At 33.7% G+C, this 18452-nt stretch overlaps 1 protein-coding gene across 10 annotated transcripts in view; it reads right to left on the reverse strand.

The window, feature by feature from the left end:
• Positions 1–18452, reverse strand: part of LOC123563172 (WD repeat-containing protein on Y chromosome-like) — a 94283-nt gene that overhangs the window by 58830 nt on the left and 17001 nt on the right. For 2 of the 10 annotated variants that reach the window (XM_053529725.1, XM_053529732.1), the window contains exon 1: positions 5580–6348. The exons of 2 other annotated variants lie outside the window; for them this stretch is intronic. In XM_053529725.1, coding sequence (XP_053385700.1) covers positions 5580–5845 — 266 coding nt within the window. In that variant the 5' untranslated portion in view covers positions 5846–6348. Of the gene's footprint in view, positions 1–5579; positions 6358–18452 lie in introns of those variants that run through there. 6 more of the 10 variants (XM_053529710.1, XM_053529745.1, XM_053529761.1 and 3 more) reach the window with 6 other exon arrangements.

An 18452-nucleotide genomic window follows, 5' to 3' on the forward strand; every position in this document is an offset into this window, starting at 1 on the left:
CTTCCTGGAAACACCAGTACTGGTGTCATCATTGAGAAGGCGTGGTCATGACCCCAGTGGGGCTCCAACCCACGACCCTTGGGATCACTGACCCTTGACCTTGAACTTTCTGACCTTAGACATGCTCTGCACCTTATTGGGATGAGGTAAACAATTGATGCTAGTTTTATGAAAATCTTTTGAGCAGTATAGACTATACACAGACTATACACAGACTATACACCGACTATACACAGGCTATACACAGACTATACACAGGCTATACAGACTATACACAGGCTATACACAGACTATACACAGGCTATACACAGGCTATACACAGACTATACACAGGCTATACACAGGCTATACACAGACTACACACAGGCTATACACAGGCTATACACAGACTATACACAGGCTATACACAGACTATACACAGACTATACACAGACTATACACAGGCTATACACAGACTATACACACAGACTATACACAGGCCAACACAGACTATACACAGTTGACACAAGGATAAGCTAACTGAAATTTAACCTCCCTGTTACCTTAGATCTAGTGCTCTGGCTTGTGCTCTCTGCATGTGGTCTTGATACAAAATATAAGTTAAAGAACTGATGCTAGTTTCATGAAAATCTTCCAAGACATTTAGATGATATGGGGCTAACACAAGTTAAGTTAGATGACATTTGACCTCCACACATGACCTTAGGCCTAGTGACCTAGGTTGTGCACTCTGCACATCATCTTGATGAGGTAAACAACTGATGGTATTCTATGTAATCTGATAAGCAGTTTAAAAGATACTGAGCACAAACAGATTTAAACTATATGACCTTCAACTTCTAAGTGTGTCCTTCACCTTGGACTAAGTGATCTGGGTCATGTGCTCTGCGGGTGGTCTTAAGGAGGTAAAAAGCTGATGCTAGTTTTATGAAAATATGCCCAGCAATTTAGAAGATATGGCACATACACAAATTATAGATGGCGGATAAGGGAATGAGCCAACCGAATAATGGACATGTGTGACTCTAAAACCACAGTCACACATACGGTGCGGATAGCTAAGTCTAGCCATGGATAGAAACGTAGTAATCCATATAGATCCGTACCTGAAAGAAGTAATCCGTATCAATCTGTACGGCCCCAGTATGGATCGATACAGATTACTACGTGGCTAGATGTAGCTATCCGTGCCATATGTGTGACTGGGGTATAAAATAGCCTCCATATACTTTATACCTTTTTAAAGGGTATAATAAGACAACTTCTTTATGAAGATCAGTATAACTGGTACCACTTAGCAAGTTGTTAGGCGTTTAAATAATTATGTATCTGGGTTCCGCCCCAAATGGTACTTAGTCTGTATGTGAGAGTTTAATTAATCAAATTTACATTTCAAACCAAACATAAAATAAGCACTTCAAATATCCAATACATAAAGAAAGTTATATATAACTGAAAATGCACTTTTGTACCAGTTATATATCATCTTAAGGAGCCACCTGCCTTAAACAGCCCAAGATAGTGTTTCATTCAAATACCAACTTAAGGAGCCACCTGCCTTAAACAGCCAGTCAGCTAACTTCCCAGATAGTGTTTTTTTCAAAGACCAACTTACGCAGCCACCTGCATTAAACAGCCAGTCAGCTAACTTCCCAGATAGTGTTTTATTCAAATACCAACTTAAGGAGCCACCTGCCTTAAACAGCCAGTCAGCTAACTTCCCAGAAAGTGTTTTTTTCAAATACCAACTTAAGGAGCCACCTGCCTTAAACAGCCAGTCAGCTAACTTCCCAGAAAGTGTTTTTTTCAAATACCAACTTAAGGAGCCACCTGCCTTAAACAGCCAGTCAGCTAACTTCCCAGATAGTGTTTTTATTCAAATATCATCTTAAGGAGCCACCTGCCTTAAACAGCCCAAGATAGTGTTTTATTCAAATACCAACTTAAGGAGCCACCTGCCTTAAACAGCCAGTCAGCTAACTTCCCAGAAAGTGTTTTTTCAAATACCAACTTAAGCAGCCACCTGTCTTAAACAGCCAGTCAGCTAACTTCCCAGAAAGTGTTTTATTCAAATACCAACTTAAGCAGCCACCTGCCTTAAACAGCCAGTCAGCTAACTTCCCAGAAAGTGTTTTATTCAAATACCAACTTAAGCAGCCACCTGCCTTAAACAGCCAGTCAGCTAACTTCCCAGAAAGTGTTTTTTTCAAATACCAACTTAAGCAGCCACCTGCCTTAAACAGCCAGTCAGCTAACTTCCCAGAAAGTGTTTTATTCAAATACCAACTTAAGCAGCCACCTGCCTTAAACAGCCAGTCAGCTAACTTCCCAGATAGTGTTTTTATTCAAATATCATCTTTAGCAGCCACCTGCCTTTAACAGCCCAAAATAGTGTTTTATTCAAATACCAACTTAAGGAGCCACCTGTCTTAAACAGCCAGTCAGCTAATTTCCCAGATAGTGTTTTTATTCAAATATCATCTTAAGGAGCCACCTGCCTTAAACAGCAGGACTGTGTTGTGACAAGGTGAGCTTTTGTGATCATTCTATGTGGTCGCCCATCCATAATCTGTCCGTCAGTCGTCCATCAACAATTTCTTGTGAACAAAATAGAGACCATGTTTTGTAATTTGATTTTAATCAAACTTGCGCAAAACTTGTCCAGAGTTATGGCCCCTTAAAGGGAAAAATTTGGCTAAATTGGCTTTTACAGCCATATACGTATACAGAGTTCATTTATGGTTTGATTTGATGAAAACTTGCAAAATATCTTTAACAACAATAGATCTTGGATTCCATGATGAATCCGTCAGATCCAATTGTAGCTGTTCCGGAGTTACAGCCCCTGACTGACCCCTGAAAGAGCCAAAATTCGTTAATTTTTCCACTTTCTAATGATGCTAATTTATTATTCTAATTTCATATAAAATGGCAGTATCTTTAAATTAATCGATACTGAAATCATGACTGGACAATGCTATCTAAAGTGAAGTATATAAAACATTGTCATAAAATTTATAAAACTAACCTATTGTGCTTTAGGATTTCATGGAGAGCTTCAAAAACATTACATCATATTTAAGGTGAAGTATATTTAAACAAAATTACACGTCAATTTTAAATGACAATTTTCAGTTAGTTAGATCTTGAGTTGTCTTTGTTGAATGTTTTGAAAATAGATTAAATTGATCATACAGCTCTGGGAATTGAACTCACAACAAAAAATGTACGAAATGGAGTGTGTTACTGCTCACAGCTGATAAGGAATTAGTGTTCTGTATATGTTACTGAGACTTTTGTTTGTTTACATTTCAAAACACCAAAATACTGTGCCATACCTATACTCTTAAACCCTTATTTGCTTAATATAAAAAATCTGGCAGGCACATTTTTAAACAAAGGCATTATGACCTTTAATACCTAATCATATTCTGTATTATAACCTGGGAAGAGATTATGTCCTTAATGATAATTGTCAGGCTAATTTTGACAATGAACAAAAAAAATGAACTGAATAATTTTACGTAATAGTCTATGTTATATCATACCACATATTATTAAAATTCTATAATCGCATAAATTATAATATTTGTGCCATTAAGAAAATACATCAGCCAAAACAGCAAAGAAAGTGAACATTTATAGGACATACAATTATCTGAAAAGAAAAACTCTGAATAAGAAACATGCTTTTTAATGAAATTTAAGACTTGAAAGTAATTGACAAAATTTGACAAAAACTACCACTATACAATAACTTTGGGAAAGCTCTCCTTAAAGGAAATTTAAACCTACCCTCAAAAGTTGAGATTATGAACAAAAAGACAATATAATGTCATGCAGAACATGAAAGCATTTTCATTACAATACAGTACTAGTAGGTTTAGACTTGAATGTTATTGAATAGGAATCAATATTTTAATTTGCTTTGGCTGATTTGAATCAATTTTTTCACAAAACATTAATAGTGTATGAATAATTAATAGCTGTTAATATGGTTGAAAGTCTGCTTAATTGGCTGAGAATGTCAAGACAAACACATATCACAACATTTCTATGAAGTCTCAACAAAAGTTTGATTAAAAGTTTGATTAATTGGCTGAGAATGTCAAGACAAACACATATCACAACATTTCTATGAAGTCTCAACAAAATTTTTCCAGTACCATCAGATATGTTTGGTTTGGCTTCAACAGTATTTCAGGGGCATCTGTGACCGAGTGGTTGAGGTCGCTGACTTTACATCCAGCTGGTTTATGGAAGGTTGGTGGTTCTAACAGGTACCAACCTTTGATAAAATAATGCAAGGAGAGGCACCTTAGTTCTTCCTCCACTATCACAAAAGCTGGAAGGTTGCATATGACCTTTAGTGTATATGACTGTTTTAGTGTGATGTTAACTAAATAAAAACAAAAGCTGTCCGTAAGACAGAGCGCTCGACTTTTCTCAGTGCTTGACTCAGAATTAGAGCTTTGCCAGTGAAAAAAAATTCCAAGTTAAAAAGGGACATAACTCTGTCAAAATTCAAATCAGAGAAATGGTAATTGTTTCTCCTGGTGTACTTTGATAGTAAATAACTGTTTTAAGTTTCAAGTCAAAAGCTTAAATAGTAACAGAGATATTTGACTTTATCGAAAATTTCAACAAAAAATTCTAAGTTAAAAAGGGGCATAATTCTGTCAAAATTCAAACCAGAGTAATGAGGTTTGTTTCTCCTGGTGTAGATTATGATGGTAAATAAGAATTCTAAGTTTCAAGTCTATAGCTTTGATAGTAACAGTGATATTTGACTTTATCAAAAATTTTAACAAAAAATCTAAGTTAAAAAGGGGCATAATTCTGTCAAAATTCAAATCAGAGTTATGGGGATTGTTTCTCCTGGTGTAGACTTTGATAGTAAATTGATCATGAAAAGGGCCCTATATAAATCTGGTACAATAATAATAATAATAATAATAAATAACTATTTTAAGTTTCAAGTAAATAGCTCTGATAGTAACAGAGATATTTGACTTTATCAAAAACTTTAACCAATGGCGACCGTGCTGAGTGACGCCAACGCCGACACCGGGGCGAGTGCAATAGTTCTACAGTAACTTTTTCTTCAAAAAGTCGAGCTAAAAATCAATAGTAATTCAGCTATATTAACCTTACAATAGGTATTTTGTACCTTTACTTACTTGTTCCCCACACATAACTAACAACTTCTCCAAAAGAATCTGAGGTGGGTGACTAATTACTACAACCATATTTGTCTCTTTCAAAGTGCCATGGAGAATTATTGCCTCTCCCAAGAATCAAACTCGCAGTCTCAATCAAACCGAGTCTGCTATTATTCCACTTGGTTGCATTCTATACTTCCAAAGATGTTATACTCAACCTAATGAGCAGATTACAGAACACATAATGTCTTTTGCAGGTATTTTTTATGTCTCTTAAGATAATGGACTGGTTATAATAACTGTAGTAGTTTAAGGGAATAAATAGTTTTAAGCCAAGTTTCTGGACAGAATGCAATTCTGAGCTTACAGCTGGTTTCCCCCTACCTGACAGTCCCCTAAAAGGTGGCAATATCTTACCTATCTTCACCGAAGGAAGTTGGCCGTCTGCTTTGCAAAATAGAACTGAAAGGTGCTTCTGGTAAAGAAAGGCCATCATCAGCCCCTTTCCCATGCTTGCTGCTGTTGTTACTATCTATATTCCCAGTTTCGTCCTTCTCTAAAATGTTACTATTTTTATCCATGTTGTTACTATTTATATCCAGATTCTCCTCTGAATTACTTGCACTGAGTATAGGTGGCAGCACCGAATACCCACCTTCAAAACCGTTACTTGAACTTGCCATTTTTTTACTTTTCTTTAAATTTGTTATCCAAACATTTTTGTAAGTATCAAACTTCTTTCATAGTTTCTACCATTAATCCTCTTTTACAAAAAAGCAAAATCCATTCTCGCAAATGTCTGCAGATATTACCATAAGACCTACTACTTCATATCAAAGAAGTATTTAAAAGTGCCTGTATTATTCTTAAAAACATTTCAATAATACACAAAAGGTGTTGTACATTCTCTGATATTAGTAGTCTTTGGTGTACTTAATATCCCTTTTTTATGTTCTTCTAAATTTCAATGGAAAAAATATTTTCAGTTTTATCATTGACACAACTGTAAAATTTCTCCTATTTGATCCACACAAACTTCCATTTGTTTTCTACACATTTATTCTATGATTCCGTCCTTTATAGTTAAACTATTAATATCAGCTAGTTTTATTGAAAAAAAAAGCAAAAGTAAAAAACTGTTTTAAATTTTACATTAACTTGCTAATTTTTTTTCTTAAGATTTGAATCATATTTCATTGCACTTATAGTGTAATAAAATACTATGACTTTGCAAAAATGAAATTTAAATGTTTAATCAAAGCTCCTAAAAATTCTAAGGTAATTTCCAATTAAATTCTATGAGGCTTTAAAAATAATAAAACCAATTTGTGATCAAATAAATTTAATACTTGAGTCCTATTAGAATAAAAACATTGGTACAAACATATCTAATTTGATTGCAGATACTTGGACACTAATCTTATCTTAAGGGTTGTCTTAAGATATATGTAATTTACCCTTAAACATTAAGAAAACGTGTTTGTTTTGACTGATACAGGCAATCTATGTCAGATTTCCACATCTTGTCTAAGATAACATTTCTATTATATTGTACTCCATTTTACAAATTCTATTCAAAAGAATCTATACAACATTCTTTACAATGAATATTTCATGATCGTGCATTGACTTACGCAAAGCGTTTTGTCCTTGTGAATTCAATTGCATGTTCATAAATTCTATTATTCCAGTTTCCTGTTTGACAATTTGCCTTTATAGTCTGTATAGGGCTTCGATAACGGGTGATGGTTACGAAATTCAATATGAATTCATAATATTTTGTGCTGATTATCTTGAATAAACACTACCATTAGTTTTTAAGATCAAATTAAACATGAGAATGGTGGAATAATAATTGCCGTCAGCTTTAGAACCCACTCCCTGCTACGACATTGATTTTCATGGGAAATTTTTGAATTGAATGGAACAGAATAGAAAGATTTCCAAATTTAACCCTTAGCATGCTGATTGGTTCTGCCTTTTGCAACCAGTGTAGAGCATGATGAGCCTGCACATCTGTGTAGTCTGATCAAGATCTACACTGTTCGCTATTCAGTCAGTATCTTTTTGGTTAGCACCCCTTTTAACAGTTAATGGTACTGTCCAAACTGAGAAATGGACAAGTTCATTATAGAAATTTAGCAGGGAAAGGGTTAAGATTCTGACAATACTTTAATTCTTTGCGTCAATGTAAGAGTATAAGCCTTATTGTCACACTTCTTTGCTTAGTAGAAACTGTTGATTTTCAACATAATTATATTCCTTTATTTTCTTTAGTTTAGATTATAATAATTTATTTAAGCTTGATCATCACAAAAGAAATCACTTTCAAGTCCACTTTCTGGGAAAACCAGTACTGGTGTCATATAAGAAGGAGTGGTCATGGCCACAGCGGGGCTCAAACCTATGACCCTGGGTGGAGCGGCCAACAACTTAACCACTGGACCACTGCTCCCCTTTTATTTTCTTCAAATACTATTCCTTTTCATTTTAAGCAACTGTACAGTACAATTGTAACATATATTTTTTCCAAACAGACATTAGAAATAGGTATTTTAAGATTTATAGGAACTCATTTTGGCATTATTTTTTAATTAAAAGTACATGTATATTGTAATTCTAACTTGCACTAGTACCCCAGTAACTCAAGAAAGCTTGGATTCAAGAAAAATGGTAATATTAACAAAAGGACCGAATTATCAAGACATCCGTTTATTTTTGCTCTACCCTACCAGGGCACTTAGTATACAGGCCTTTACTGAAACTGAAAGAAAGCCTATCTGCGTTATGAGTTGACTGGTAAATAAACTGCAGTAAAGTGAATCATTTAACAAATTCTTAAAGTAACCAGATTGTTTCATACCAATGATAATCTAATTTTCTGGTGTTGCTGAGAAATTACTTTTATCTATAATATATTAACCCTGCACTGCTCATAATTTTTGTACATCCTACAGACTAGTGGCTAACACTTTTAATATAAAAATTCATTTAAACAAATATTCACTCCTTTAAACAAATAAGAAATAATAAATTTAATTGCATTATTTAAAGTCCAATTAAATCCTCCACTTTATAATACTTTTTCCTATGATTTTCAAAAATCAAATCAAAGTCTCTTTGTATATCCTATGGATTTTTAATCTAATTTCATTTATTTTATGTCCCTCTAAATATTTTCACATGGGATTTATATAAAAGAAATGAAATATAGGTTTCTTTGTATATTGTATTGATGTAAGTTTGCTATTTTATCCCGCTTTGACTTAAATAATGGGGATTTATGGTATAAAAACTTCTTTTAATTTAGTATTGAAATCATGCTGCATTTATCGTAAACCTTGGTACGAATATCCGCAAAGAAAATAAGAAAACAAATTAAGGGATAAGTATTTTTACAGCGGTAAAATTTCAGCAAAAATGATTCTGTCAAGCAAAATATAAAAATTAAACAATTAAAGCTGACTTGATATTTTTTATGAACAAATGTTTAGAATTAACAGAGAATGGTTTTAGCAATATATTTTTTCAAGCAAAATCCCATCCTGACCCAAGTATTCACGCACTTTTCCCAAATCCAGTTTGTAAAAATGAAAGATATATCATGAATGAATAAATTTGCCAAATTCTATGTAACAATTTTCCTGTAACACAAATTAAGCACTTTTACATACATCCTTCATATTAATCAAAATACAAACTGCAAACAACTTGTCCCTGCAATTTATATTGTCAAAGGAAAAATATCAATGTAAACCAAACAATATTAATAGTCACTTTTAATACAATATATAGGAAATTTATAGACAGGCTATTCAATAACATTAGATATGACCTTATTAATAAATTATGTATTCATTATTATAAATTCAAACCATTACAAACAATACGATAAAGAAAATACAAATATCTTAATCAAACAGTCCAAGTGTACTTTAGATTGGCGATGTTTGCTAACGCTATTACGGGTAACATTGGAGTAAATATGTGGTAAGGCCAATTATCTATCCTTCATTCTACATGTGGATTAAAGTTATTGCATGTACATACTTTGGTACTTGATAAAATGAACAGATATGTCTCACAGACTAGCTGACATAGTCTGGCTATCAAATAGAGGATTTTTTTCTCTTTTTTATCTGTTGTTTTTTTTCTTCATTTTTTCTATCGCCAAAAATTCCCATCTTTATTCCGTTACTACTTATTGAGAACTTAAGGCTTCAGAGTCATTTCCAGTGCTTCAAAGACATGCAAGGTCGGAATACAAACTACAGCAGATAAAGACAAGTGTTTATGTTACAAAAACAAAACAAAAATGTTTGAAACAATATATCTCTTCAATTCCATAGAATTTAACAGACATAAAGCAATTAAACTTCGAAGGAATGAAACCATTATAGTAGCAAAAAAATACACTCGAAACCCGTTATAACGCTACTCGATATACCGCGGTATTCATTAAAACATGGTATGCTCTTGGCTCCCGAATTTTGTTAAAGTTTGAATACATGTAGACATGTGACAATTAGGCGATCAGTACCGTGTCAGAATTAGATTGTTTGCAAAACAAGCGTGTAACATTGGTCAGTCAACTATCAAACCATTTAAGTTTGCACCAATTAAGTGGATGACATGAACATTTGAGTGAATAAAAAATCAAACAACAGGCCCAGTTTTGTAATAAAATGCAGCCGTTTTTCATAATCATCACATTCAGTTCATCGGAATTAAGGAGATGTCACGGCTGAGATAGTTTAGCATTATTACAATACACAGTCGGTATTGAAATTGTGTTTCCAATACATGTGCTCATTAGATAAATCCTTAATATCTATGTGAAAATAAGGGATGTGTTTTGTATGATTGCAACACTGTGAGTTGCTCTAATTACTGACAAATGACTGAAACAATAGGAATTCGTACGAGAGATGGATAGACAAAACGACAGTGAGGTAACGATATATTCTTTTATTGTTTTAATGTATGAATTGTAAGCTACAATAAAGAATACCCATTTTATGAAAATCAAACTGGAAGTTAGAAATAACAGTAAAAAAATTAATTAGGTCATGAGTCATCATATACCTGTCAAAATTTGTCATTAGTTTTCACGAGCTGTCAAAATTATTTTTATCTCTCTATTCTGCAAATGCATTGTTTTTGAAAGTATCTTGGACGGATATTGTAATGTGTAACTTACTTTACATTCCACATTAATATTTGTGCTTGAAATTGCTTTGTTGAGCTCAACGACGTCACATATGAATGTCTATTGTTTTAGTTTATTGTCTGTTATAAAGGTACCAAATCTCAATATTAAGATATACGAATTGTTCCTTTCTGGTAGACAAAGGAAACTATTTGGTTGAATCATGATATAACGGTTTTTGGAAAGAACTGAATATTCTTTGGCTTTTTGTTATTCACCGGAAATTCAAAAAGTGACATCACCTTAACGAAGATTCGACGCACTTTTCTTCATGTATTCAAAATTAAATTTTTTAAGACTGTCCGCATTTTTTCTCTTTTAGTTACATAAACCCCCACTGCAATTGCATTGCATAGGTAATTTTCATGACCACGCACTCCTCACACAGCATTATATGTTTACTTCCAGGGTACACAATTCCAACTTTCTTTTAGAATCACGACGAAATGTGAAGCTGACACAGCGTTATAATTCTTTTAATGTATTTTTCAGTAGCATTTAACGTAAATAAATGTCCAGTTTATTCGATTAGAATTTCTTATGTAACATAAAACAGCGTTCAAAATACGTCTAATACATTACAGGTGGGTGGGGTATTGCATATACCGCTTACATCTACATCTACTTGAACGAGTCCAAAGGTCAGCAGCTAGGTATGTTATGAATGACTTCAACTACAAAAGCAGTGTAAATGAAATGTTGAAATCCCTAGAATGGTAAACTCACACATTGTAGGTTAAACTGTTCATTACTTTTGTTTTACAAAATAAGGACCCAGACCGTTGCAACTGACCAAGGTTACCTGACCCCCATTAGAAGTCTGAACTACTTGATCCCTTATTCCAGCACCCAATACTTTGCTAACTCTTATTTCCCTAGAACCATCCATCTCTGGAACTCTCTCCCCACATCAGTCAAAGCTAGCCCCAGCCTCAGTATCTTTACAAAGAGGCTGGCAGTGGTCACTATGTAATTCTTCCAATCTGTCCTATTTCAACTGTAGCATACTGTCCTTTTATCTTTCACTTTTAATACTGTAATATACTAAATTTCTTTAACAACTGTTTCTCTGACAGCGCCAACCAGTCATAATTGGAAATCGATTGTTGGTTGTACTGATGTAGATGTAGAAGTGGATACAGATGTTCTGAGTAATATACCAGCACTGCTGGCAACATTTACCACTATTGAAAGCATCATCATGATTATGAAACTTGTAGGTATTTGGCATTGAAATGAAATTTACTAGTAAATGATAGTAATAATAATCAAAGACCTGAAGGGCCTGAAAGTCGGCTAATGATTGATGTACTGATAGTATAGTTTACCAGTTTCAGTTTGTTTTTAGTTTTTTCACTGAACAGAGATTTTGTTACAATAGACGAAATGGACATTCAATCGGTGTCTAGTAAAACTTTGATTGACATTATACAAGTATTTAAACCCAATATATTTCTCTAAAATTGAAGAGTGGTTCGCAAAAATAAAAATGTTGAAAGTACAAATTACAATTTGACAGCTGACACTAAGATACTGCCCATGACTATATATATTTTTCCAGTAAACATTTGCCTCCGGCATTACCAAAACAGGCAATTATCGGCTTGTATATATTCGCACATGATAAAATTTGAATATGACAATTTATATATTGAAAATTTACAGCGCGGATTGCCACATACAATTTGTAACGGATGGACGAAAGAACTGTTCAGATATTGTACAGATAACGGGCCTAGTGATAACTGTGTCATACATTAATAGGTATTGTTCAATCATATTATAAATGATGTGAATTTAATGTATACTTACTTTTGCATTTAGATATATGTAAATGTTGCTGAGTGTCAATATATAGTTACATGAATGTTTACACTGACAGGAAAATTGCGCATTCGAAACTAAGAGAAGTTACTCGGACTAGCTACCAATTTTGGAAAAGATAACCGATATTAATAAATGCAGTTCTTTTTTTAGTTAAAACCATCATTTATTCTATTTCAGACCTGTTAACCCCTTCAAAACCATGTCAGTAATCCCCAAGTCCCTGCACTTTCAATTATCCATTTTGATTCATGTAAACAGACAGGCCCAGACTGGGCTGAAAAAATGTTTGAGCCAGTTTTACGTGGTCGATAGCATGGTGGGTGTGGGGAGGGGTGTTCCTTCCCGCTTTGAATTGCAGTCAGATTTTGAAATGGGCATTGTGGAAGGTGGTAAAAGGGCAAATGTACCAAACTGTAAAGTGGCAATATAGGGGAGGGTGTGGGAGGATACCCACTCTTTCAAGTAGGGTTTGGGGTATCACCACAAGAAACTTTTGAAAATGTAGACCCTTGATACAGCCTTTGGTGCAATTTCTAACTGAAAATTTTATGTTTCAATTTCTAAATATTACCTAGATTCTTTTTAATATTACAATATCCAAAGTATGAATGACTGTCACTTCATATTTTTACTTTCAGATCATGCCTCAGGACTAGAATATAAGTCTGATGTAGATTCTATGTATGTGTTATAAATATAAATTCTAGAATCATTTCTGTTAAAATAATAATATCTATCATGTCTGTTTCTTGAATGTTAAAATTTCATTACACAGCTATTTACCCAAGATATTATATCTGGATACGATTACACTTTTCTAAATACGGCAAAATCTCCAGTTTCAACAGTATGTTTTTACAAATTGTGATGATACGAAGACAGTTTAGCAGCAATTGGCAGTATCTGACATTGAAGTTTATTGTGAAATTACCTTTCATTTAAATCATTTCATAAAAAAAAATGTTTCATTTCGTCAAAGCAGTCTTACATAGACGATCTACTTTCGATTTCAAAAACTACAAGAAAATGCAATTAAATGTTTCGCCGATTTGTTTATTTCTAGAAATATAAGAAATAAAATCATTTTTAAAATCAGTAGTAATTAAACAAACCAGTTAGAGCTTCTTCTCCCGATAATTTATCCGCTTACTGACTGTAAAATTCAACCCATGTGTCATCATGAAACGCAGAATGGGTGACAGTTTCATTTTTTTTGCGACCTGAATCGTAAGCAAATTATCTGAACCAGTCAAAATTCCAGAAAGGTTACAATTTAGAACAAAGCTGTATTTAAACGTTTGCATTTTCGCCACTCGCGATTGTGCATGATTTTGATATGGCCGATCTTCGTAGTAATTTTGTTTCTTCAGTAAACTGAAGTCCGTATTTTCAAACGCAAAGTCGTAGAAGTGTTGTTATAAACAGATCACGTGTGTTCACCGACAAGTGTCCAGAATGCAGTTAGGATTCATCCCCGAAGTCTTGCGGAAGAATTAACGTACTGCACATATCTTATTCGGGTCATTTAAAATGAAGCTGTCATAATTTAATTTCATCGATGTAGTAAACTCTTTGATAAGAGACATTCCAATGCTTTCAGAGGTACCCGACTCAATAAAATACTAGCAGTATCTTCTGGAACTATATTTTGTCTTTTGCTGGATGTTACGCAAGCTTGGTAAGCCTGCGCAATACATGAAATGCATAGCGCAATAAATTTGTTATTTGCGCAATTATTTTAAAGATTATTTTTTGAAACGGACAGGGTAACAAATGGATAATTTGGCTAATAAGTTAATATGCAGTTTTTATTTGAATTTATAAACATCATATTTGCTATTCTGTGACAAAAGGGCATAAAATTAGTCACCATAATCATATGCGCAAATATATTACCAAATCTCGCAGAATCGTTTTGCGTGTTTATGCTTAATGAGTTACCGCGGAAGAAAATACGTGGCTTTATTCCAGTATTGCACAATTACACTTAATAAATTTGACAGATTACATCATATATTGGTCATAGCAAATGGGACTGACATAACAGAACTTCATACGATCAATGAACTCTTTGAAATTAGAGACAATCTAATGGAACTACATCAGTTCGCCGTGTTGTGAGGCCATTTAATGAGAATGAGAAATCGGGCGATAGCAAGGACTCGTCAAACGCTTTCAGCGTTTAGCCGACTCAATAAAAAACTATCAATTAACATTAAGATATTGAAATAGGTAATTACACCTCAAACATTTTTCACTGAAAAATAAAAGAATTGAACCCTAGCTGCCCATGTGACAGGCCACCACACAACCACCATGCCATTCTAAGTAGTATACTTTGTTTATTTGTTTTGGGTTTTACAACACCGTTTGTCAAGCTTAATAGTATTCCAGTTATGTTACAGTGAGCAGTTAAGCTAACTAGTGTTCCTGGATTCTGTACCAGTACAAACCTCTTCTCCAACTGCCAACTTCCCCACATGACTCAGAGGTGCAGGATGAATGACATTAGACATAATGTCTTTTATCAAATTGTCACTGAGAGCATACACCCCACCCAAGGATCCATACATCTGCGCTCTCCCTATTGAGCTATGCGGGCAGGCCAGTATAAAAAGTGGTTCTAGTCTAAATAAATAAAGGGAAGAAAATAATGCTGATTTCCCTTATGGACAGACAAGTCTATAAACTGAACTCTCAAACATCAAACTATATAGTTCATCACTGACCACTGAGCTTGACCTTTAGATAAGTTTATTTTTAATGTGTGGTAACTGTAAATAAGGTATCTAATAAATTAGCACTAGGTAAATGGAAAAAGAATGGATAGCTCAACAGGTAAAATGGTCATAGTTCAAATCTATATAAAACAGGTTCAAATTACATTCTGATGAAATTTCTTTTTTTTTTCTTTTGGTACTTACAGTTAACAGTATATTTTGTGTTTGATCTGTTAAAATTTACAGGGTTTTATATTCTTATATATTCTTATTTGTTTGATTTATTTTCTACATTTTCAGTGGCATTTCAGTTCAATTTAATATTACTATCAACAATTCTCCAAGTTACAGCTTTTTCCAATGTCATTGTAACATTTTGTTAGGCAGCTAGTAATGAGCTCCTGCATTTGGTCTGCTAGACTGGCTCCCGTCCCTATGTTTGTTCTTATTTGTATAATTTATATCAGTTGTCTTCATTAAGAGGGAAGTAACTCCAGCGGATTGTTTCTACATTGACATTTTTTATTGCCCCTGGCTCCTAACATAGTATGGTTCAGCCATCAGTTAAAATTGTGCTATTTAAGAGGCTTAAAATTTTCTTATAAAATATTTCCAGTATTTATATATTAAAAAAATAACCATGCAGGCAGGGAGCCAGGCAGCTAGGCTATTGGTCTGCAGAAATATCTTCAATGCGGTATATGTTTTAAACAGTATGAATATTTTCAATCCATTCCCCACCCCCGCTCTCCCCACTCCCCCACCTCACCCAACAGCATCAGACTGCATGATCTTGGTCTGCACTGATCGCAAAGGCAAAATCACTTGCCACCAGCAGGCTAAGGATTAATATTTGTATTTTCTTATACATGTGTAATTACATTTATTTAAATTACGAAAGACTCCCATAACCTATTAAAGTGCAGTCATGGCTCAATACACAGTGCCAAAGTATAAATGCAAAGCACATCTTTTGCGTTTAAAATGTTTTTTTATTTTAAATTCTTTTTTTCAGCAATATACCAACTGTATGATGGTTCAGGGAAAAAAAATTGGACTGAAAACTGCCATTACAAACAGATCTTCTATTAATCTTGTTCTGTTTATGGACAGAGAAATCAACAAACTAATACTTTGTAAGAACTTTGTATTGAGCTAGGTACTTTTATTCAGGGGAGTAACCAAGGCATGAATAAATGTATCCATTGGCAATGCATTGTGTATAAAATGTATATAGTGCAACCTATGGCGGCATATTTCTTCCATGAGACAGCTAGATAGCTATGACGATAATATTGTAAAACTTTCCAAGAAATTTGTGCATTTTTCTGAAAACATCTCAGCAAAACATAATATTTTCTAGACATTTTAATTGTTCCCTGAAAATATTTTAGAGCAAAATTTTGAATTTAGAGTATTGCGATAGCTACCTAGCTATTTTGTGGCAGAAATATACCACCATAGCAACCCATTATTTTGAAGATTTATCTTTTAAAGTAAGAAGTAAATTTAATTTGTTTGAACAGATAAACTGGAATCCAAAATAGAAAGACTGAAAAAGGCTGTATGATAAAAATTGTATCTTTTTTTCTAGTATGTTTAAAAATGACAAAATTGAGAATGAATTATTTTAGCTCGATTGTGATGAAAGCTTCAAGCTTATGTAAACTGTTATCGAGTTCACTTCCTGGAAAAAACAGTCCTGATGTTATATGAGAAGGTGTGGTTGTGACCTCAGTGGGTTGAACAACCAATACCTTGCCATGCATCTTATCAAGGGAAGTAACTTTCATACAATACTCTGCGTAGCCATTCGAGAGTTAATTTTAAATCATTAATTTTCGCCCTCCAGTTAGAACTGACAGATATATCAGATTATATAATTATGTAAATACTGGTACCAATTACTTACAAGAGGGCCTCCCTAGATTGCTAACCTGAACTATAGGGCTTAAACAGGCTAACAAGTGTGCAACTTTAGAAGAGGACCATAAATATGCTCCAGATGTCGAAAATTCCAGATTACATAAATTAGTGTGACAACATTACACTAAAAGCTCTGAAAACAGGACAATGTCCGGACTAAGTCGAAAGTCCAGTTTTCAGAGGATTTAGATCAGATTTGTGTGAGGTACATTGTATTATGCATGTTCATTCTGCTGGCAGTATATCCGCTTGATACCTCTCTCTTATATATTAAAAGAAAAAAAAATACACCATTTAACACAAAAATCTCTTATTTTAAAACGTCTCTTAAACTGAGTCTTAAAGATGCAAAGAATGTTTCTCTTATGGAAATCAAATAGACCTAAGCTCCTATGAATCATGGAACATGCATCAATTGAAAATCCTCTTCATTGGTTAGGAATAATATTATATCAATTTTATTTTTTTCATTTGCTGAAAAATGACATTTTATGAAAACAACAGATCCTGTCATAATCATTTAACTTCTCCCTCTTAGAAGAAGATATTTCTCATCTAGTATACATAATTTAAACACACAGGTAAGTGTCTTTTATGTCTGGTTAGGTAACATTTTTGTGGTGGTTAATTGGTAAAACCTGTTTCTGGTAATGTTTTTTTTCAAATCAATGTAACATTACACAGAAGTCAAGTTTTCAGAGGATCTTTTATATATATCATTCCTTTGTAGCAATGAAAATTGTCTGTTTTTTCAGAATACAGAGTTTCTGGTATTCAGAGTGCTTTTTTATTTGAATGTATACATATAATAGAACAAGGGCTGTCACAGGAGACAGCACGCTCAACTATTTCGATGCTGGATAGTGAAACTGGGCACATCTGAGGAAACTGGAGCTGTCAGTGAAGTGACTCAAATGGTGGATGAAGATATTGCACAGTAGTCTGAGTCTGGGTCAAAAATATTAAGTAATAAGAGAGGTAAAGATAAAGTGTATCAAGACACTATATAAGTATATTCAATCAAAATTAACCTTAAATTCTAAGTAAAAGGGGGCTTAATTCATGAAAAAATTGTGCCAGAGTTATGCACCTTGTGTCATATGATGTGGGTGATGATGTTGAACAACTATTCTAAGTTTGAGTCAAATCCATTCAGTAATAACAGAGATAGAGTGAAAGTGCATCAAAACTTTAACCTGAAATTCTAAGTAAAAAGGGGGAATAATTCATGAAAACATTGTGCCAGAGTTATGCACCTTGTGTCATATGATGTGGGTGATGATGTTGAACAACTATTCTAAGTTTGAGTCAAATCCATTTAGTAATAACAGAGATAGAGTAAAGTGCATCAAAACTTTAACCTGAAATTCTAAGTAAAAAGGGGGAATAATTCATGAAAAAATTGTGCCAGAGTTATGGCCCTTATGTCAGATGATGTGGGTGATAATGTTGAACAATTATGTTAAGTTTGAATCAAATCCTTTCAGTTTTAACAGAGATAGAGTGAAAGTGCATCAAAACTTTAACCTGAAAATCTAAGTGAAAAGAGGGGATAAATCATGAAATATTGGTGCCAAAGTTATGGCCCTTATGTCAGATGATGTGGGT

The sequence above is a fragment of the Mercenaria mercenaria genome, chromosome 2, assembly GCF_021730395.1.
Source record: "Mercenaria mercenaria strain notata chromosome 2, MADL_Memer_1, whole genome shotgun sequence".
NCBI classification, from domain to species: Eukaryota; Metazoa; Mollusca; class Bivalvia; order Venerida; family Veneridae; genus Mercenaria; species Mercenaria mercenaria.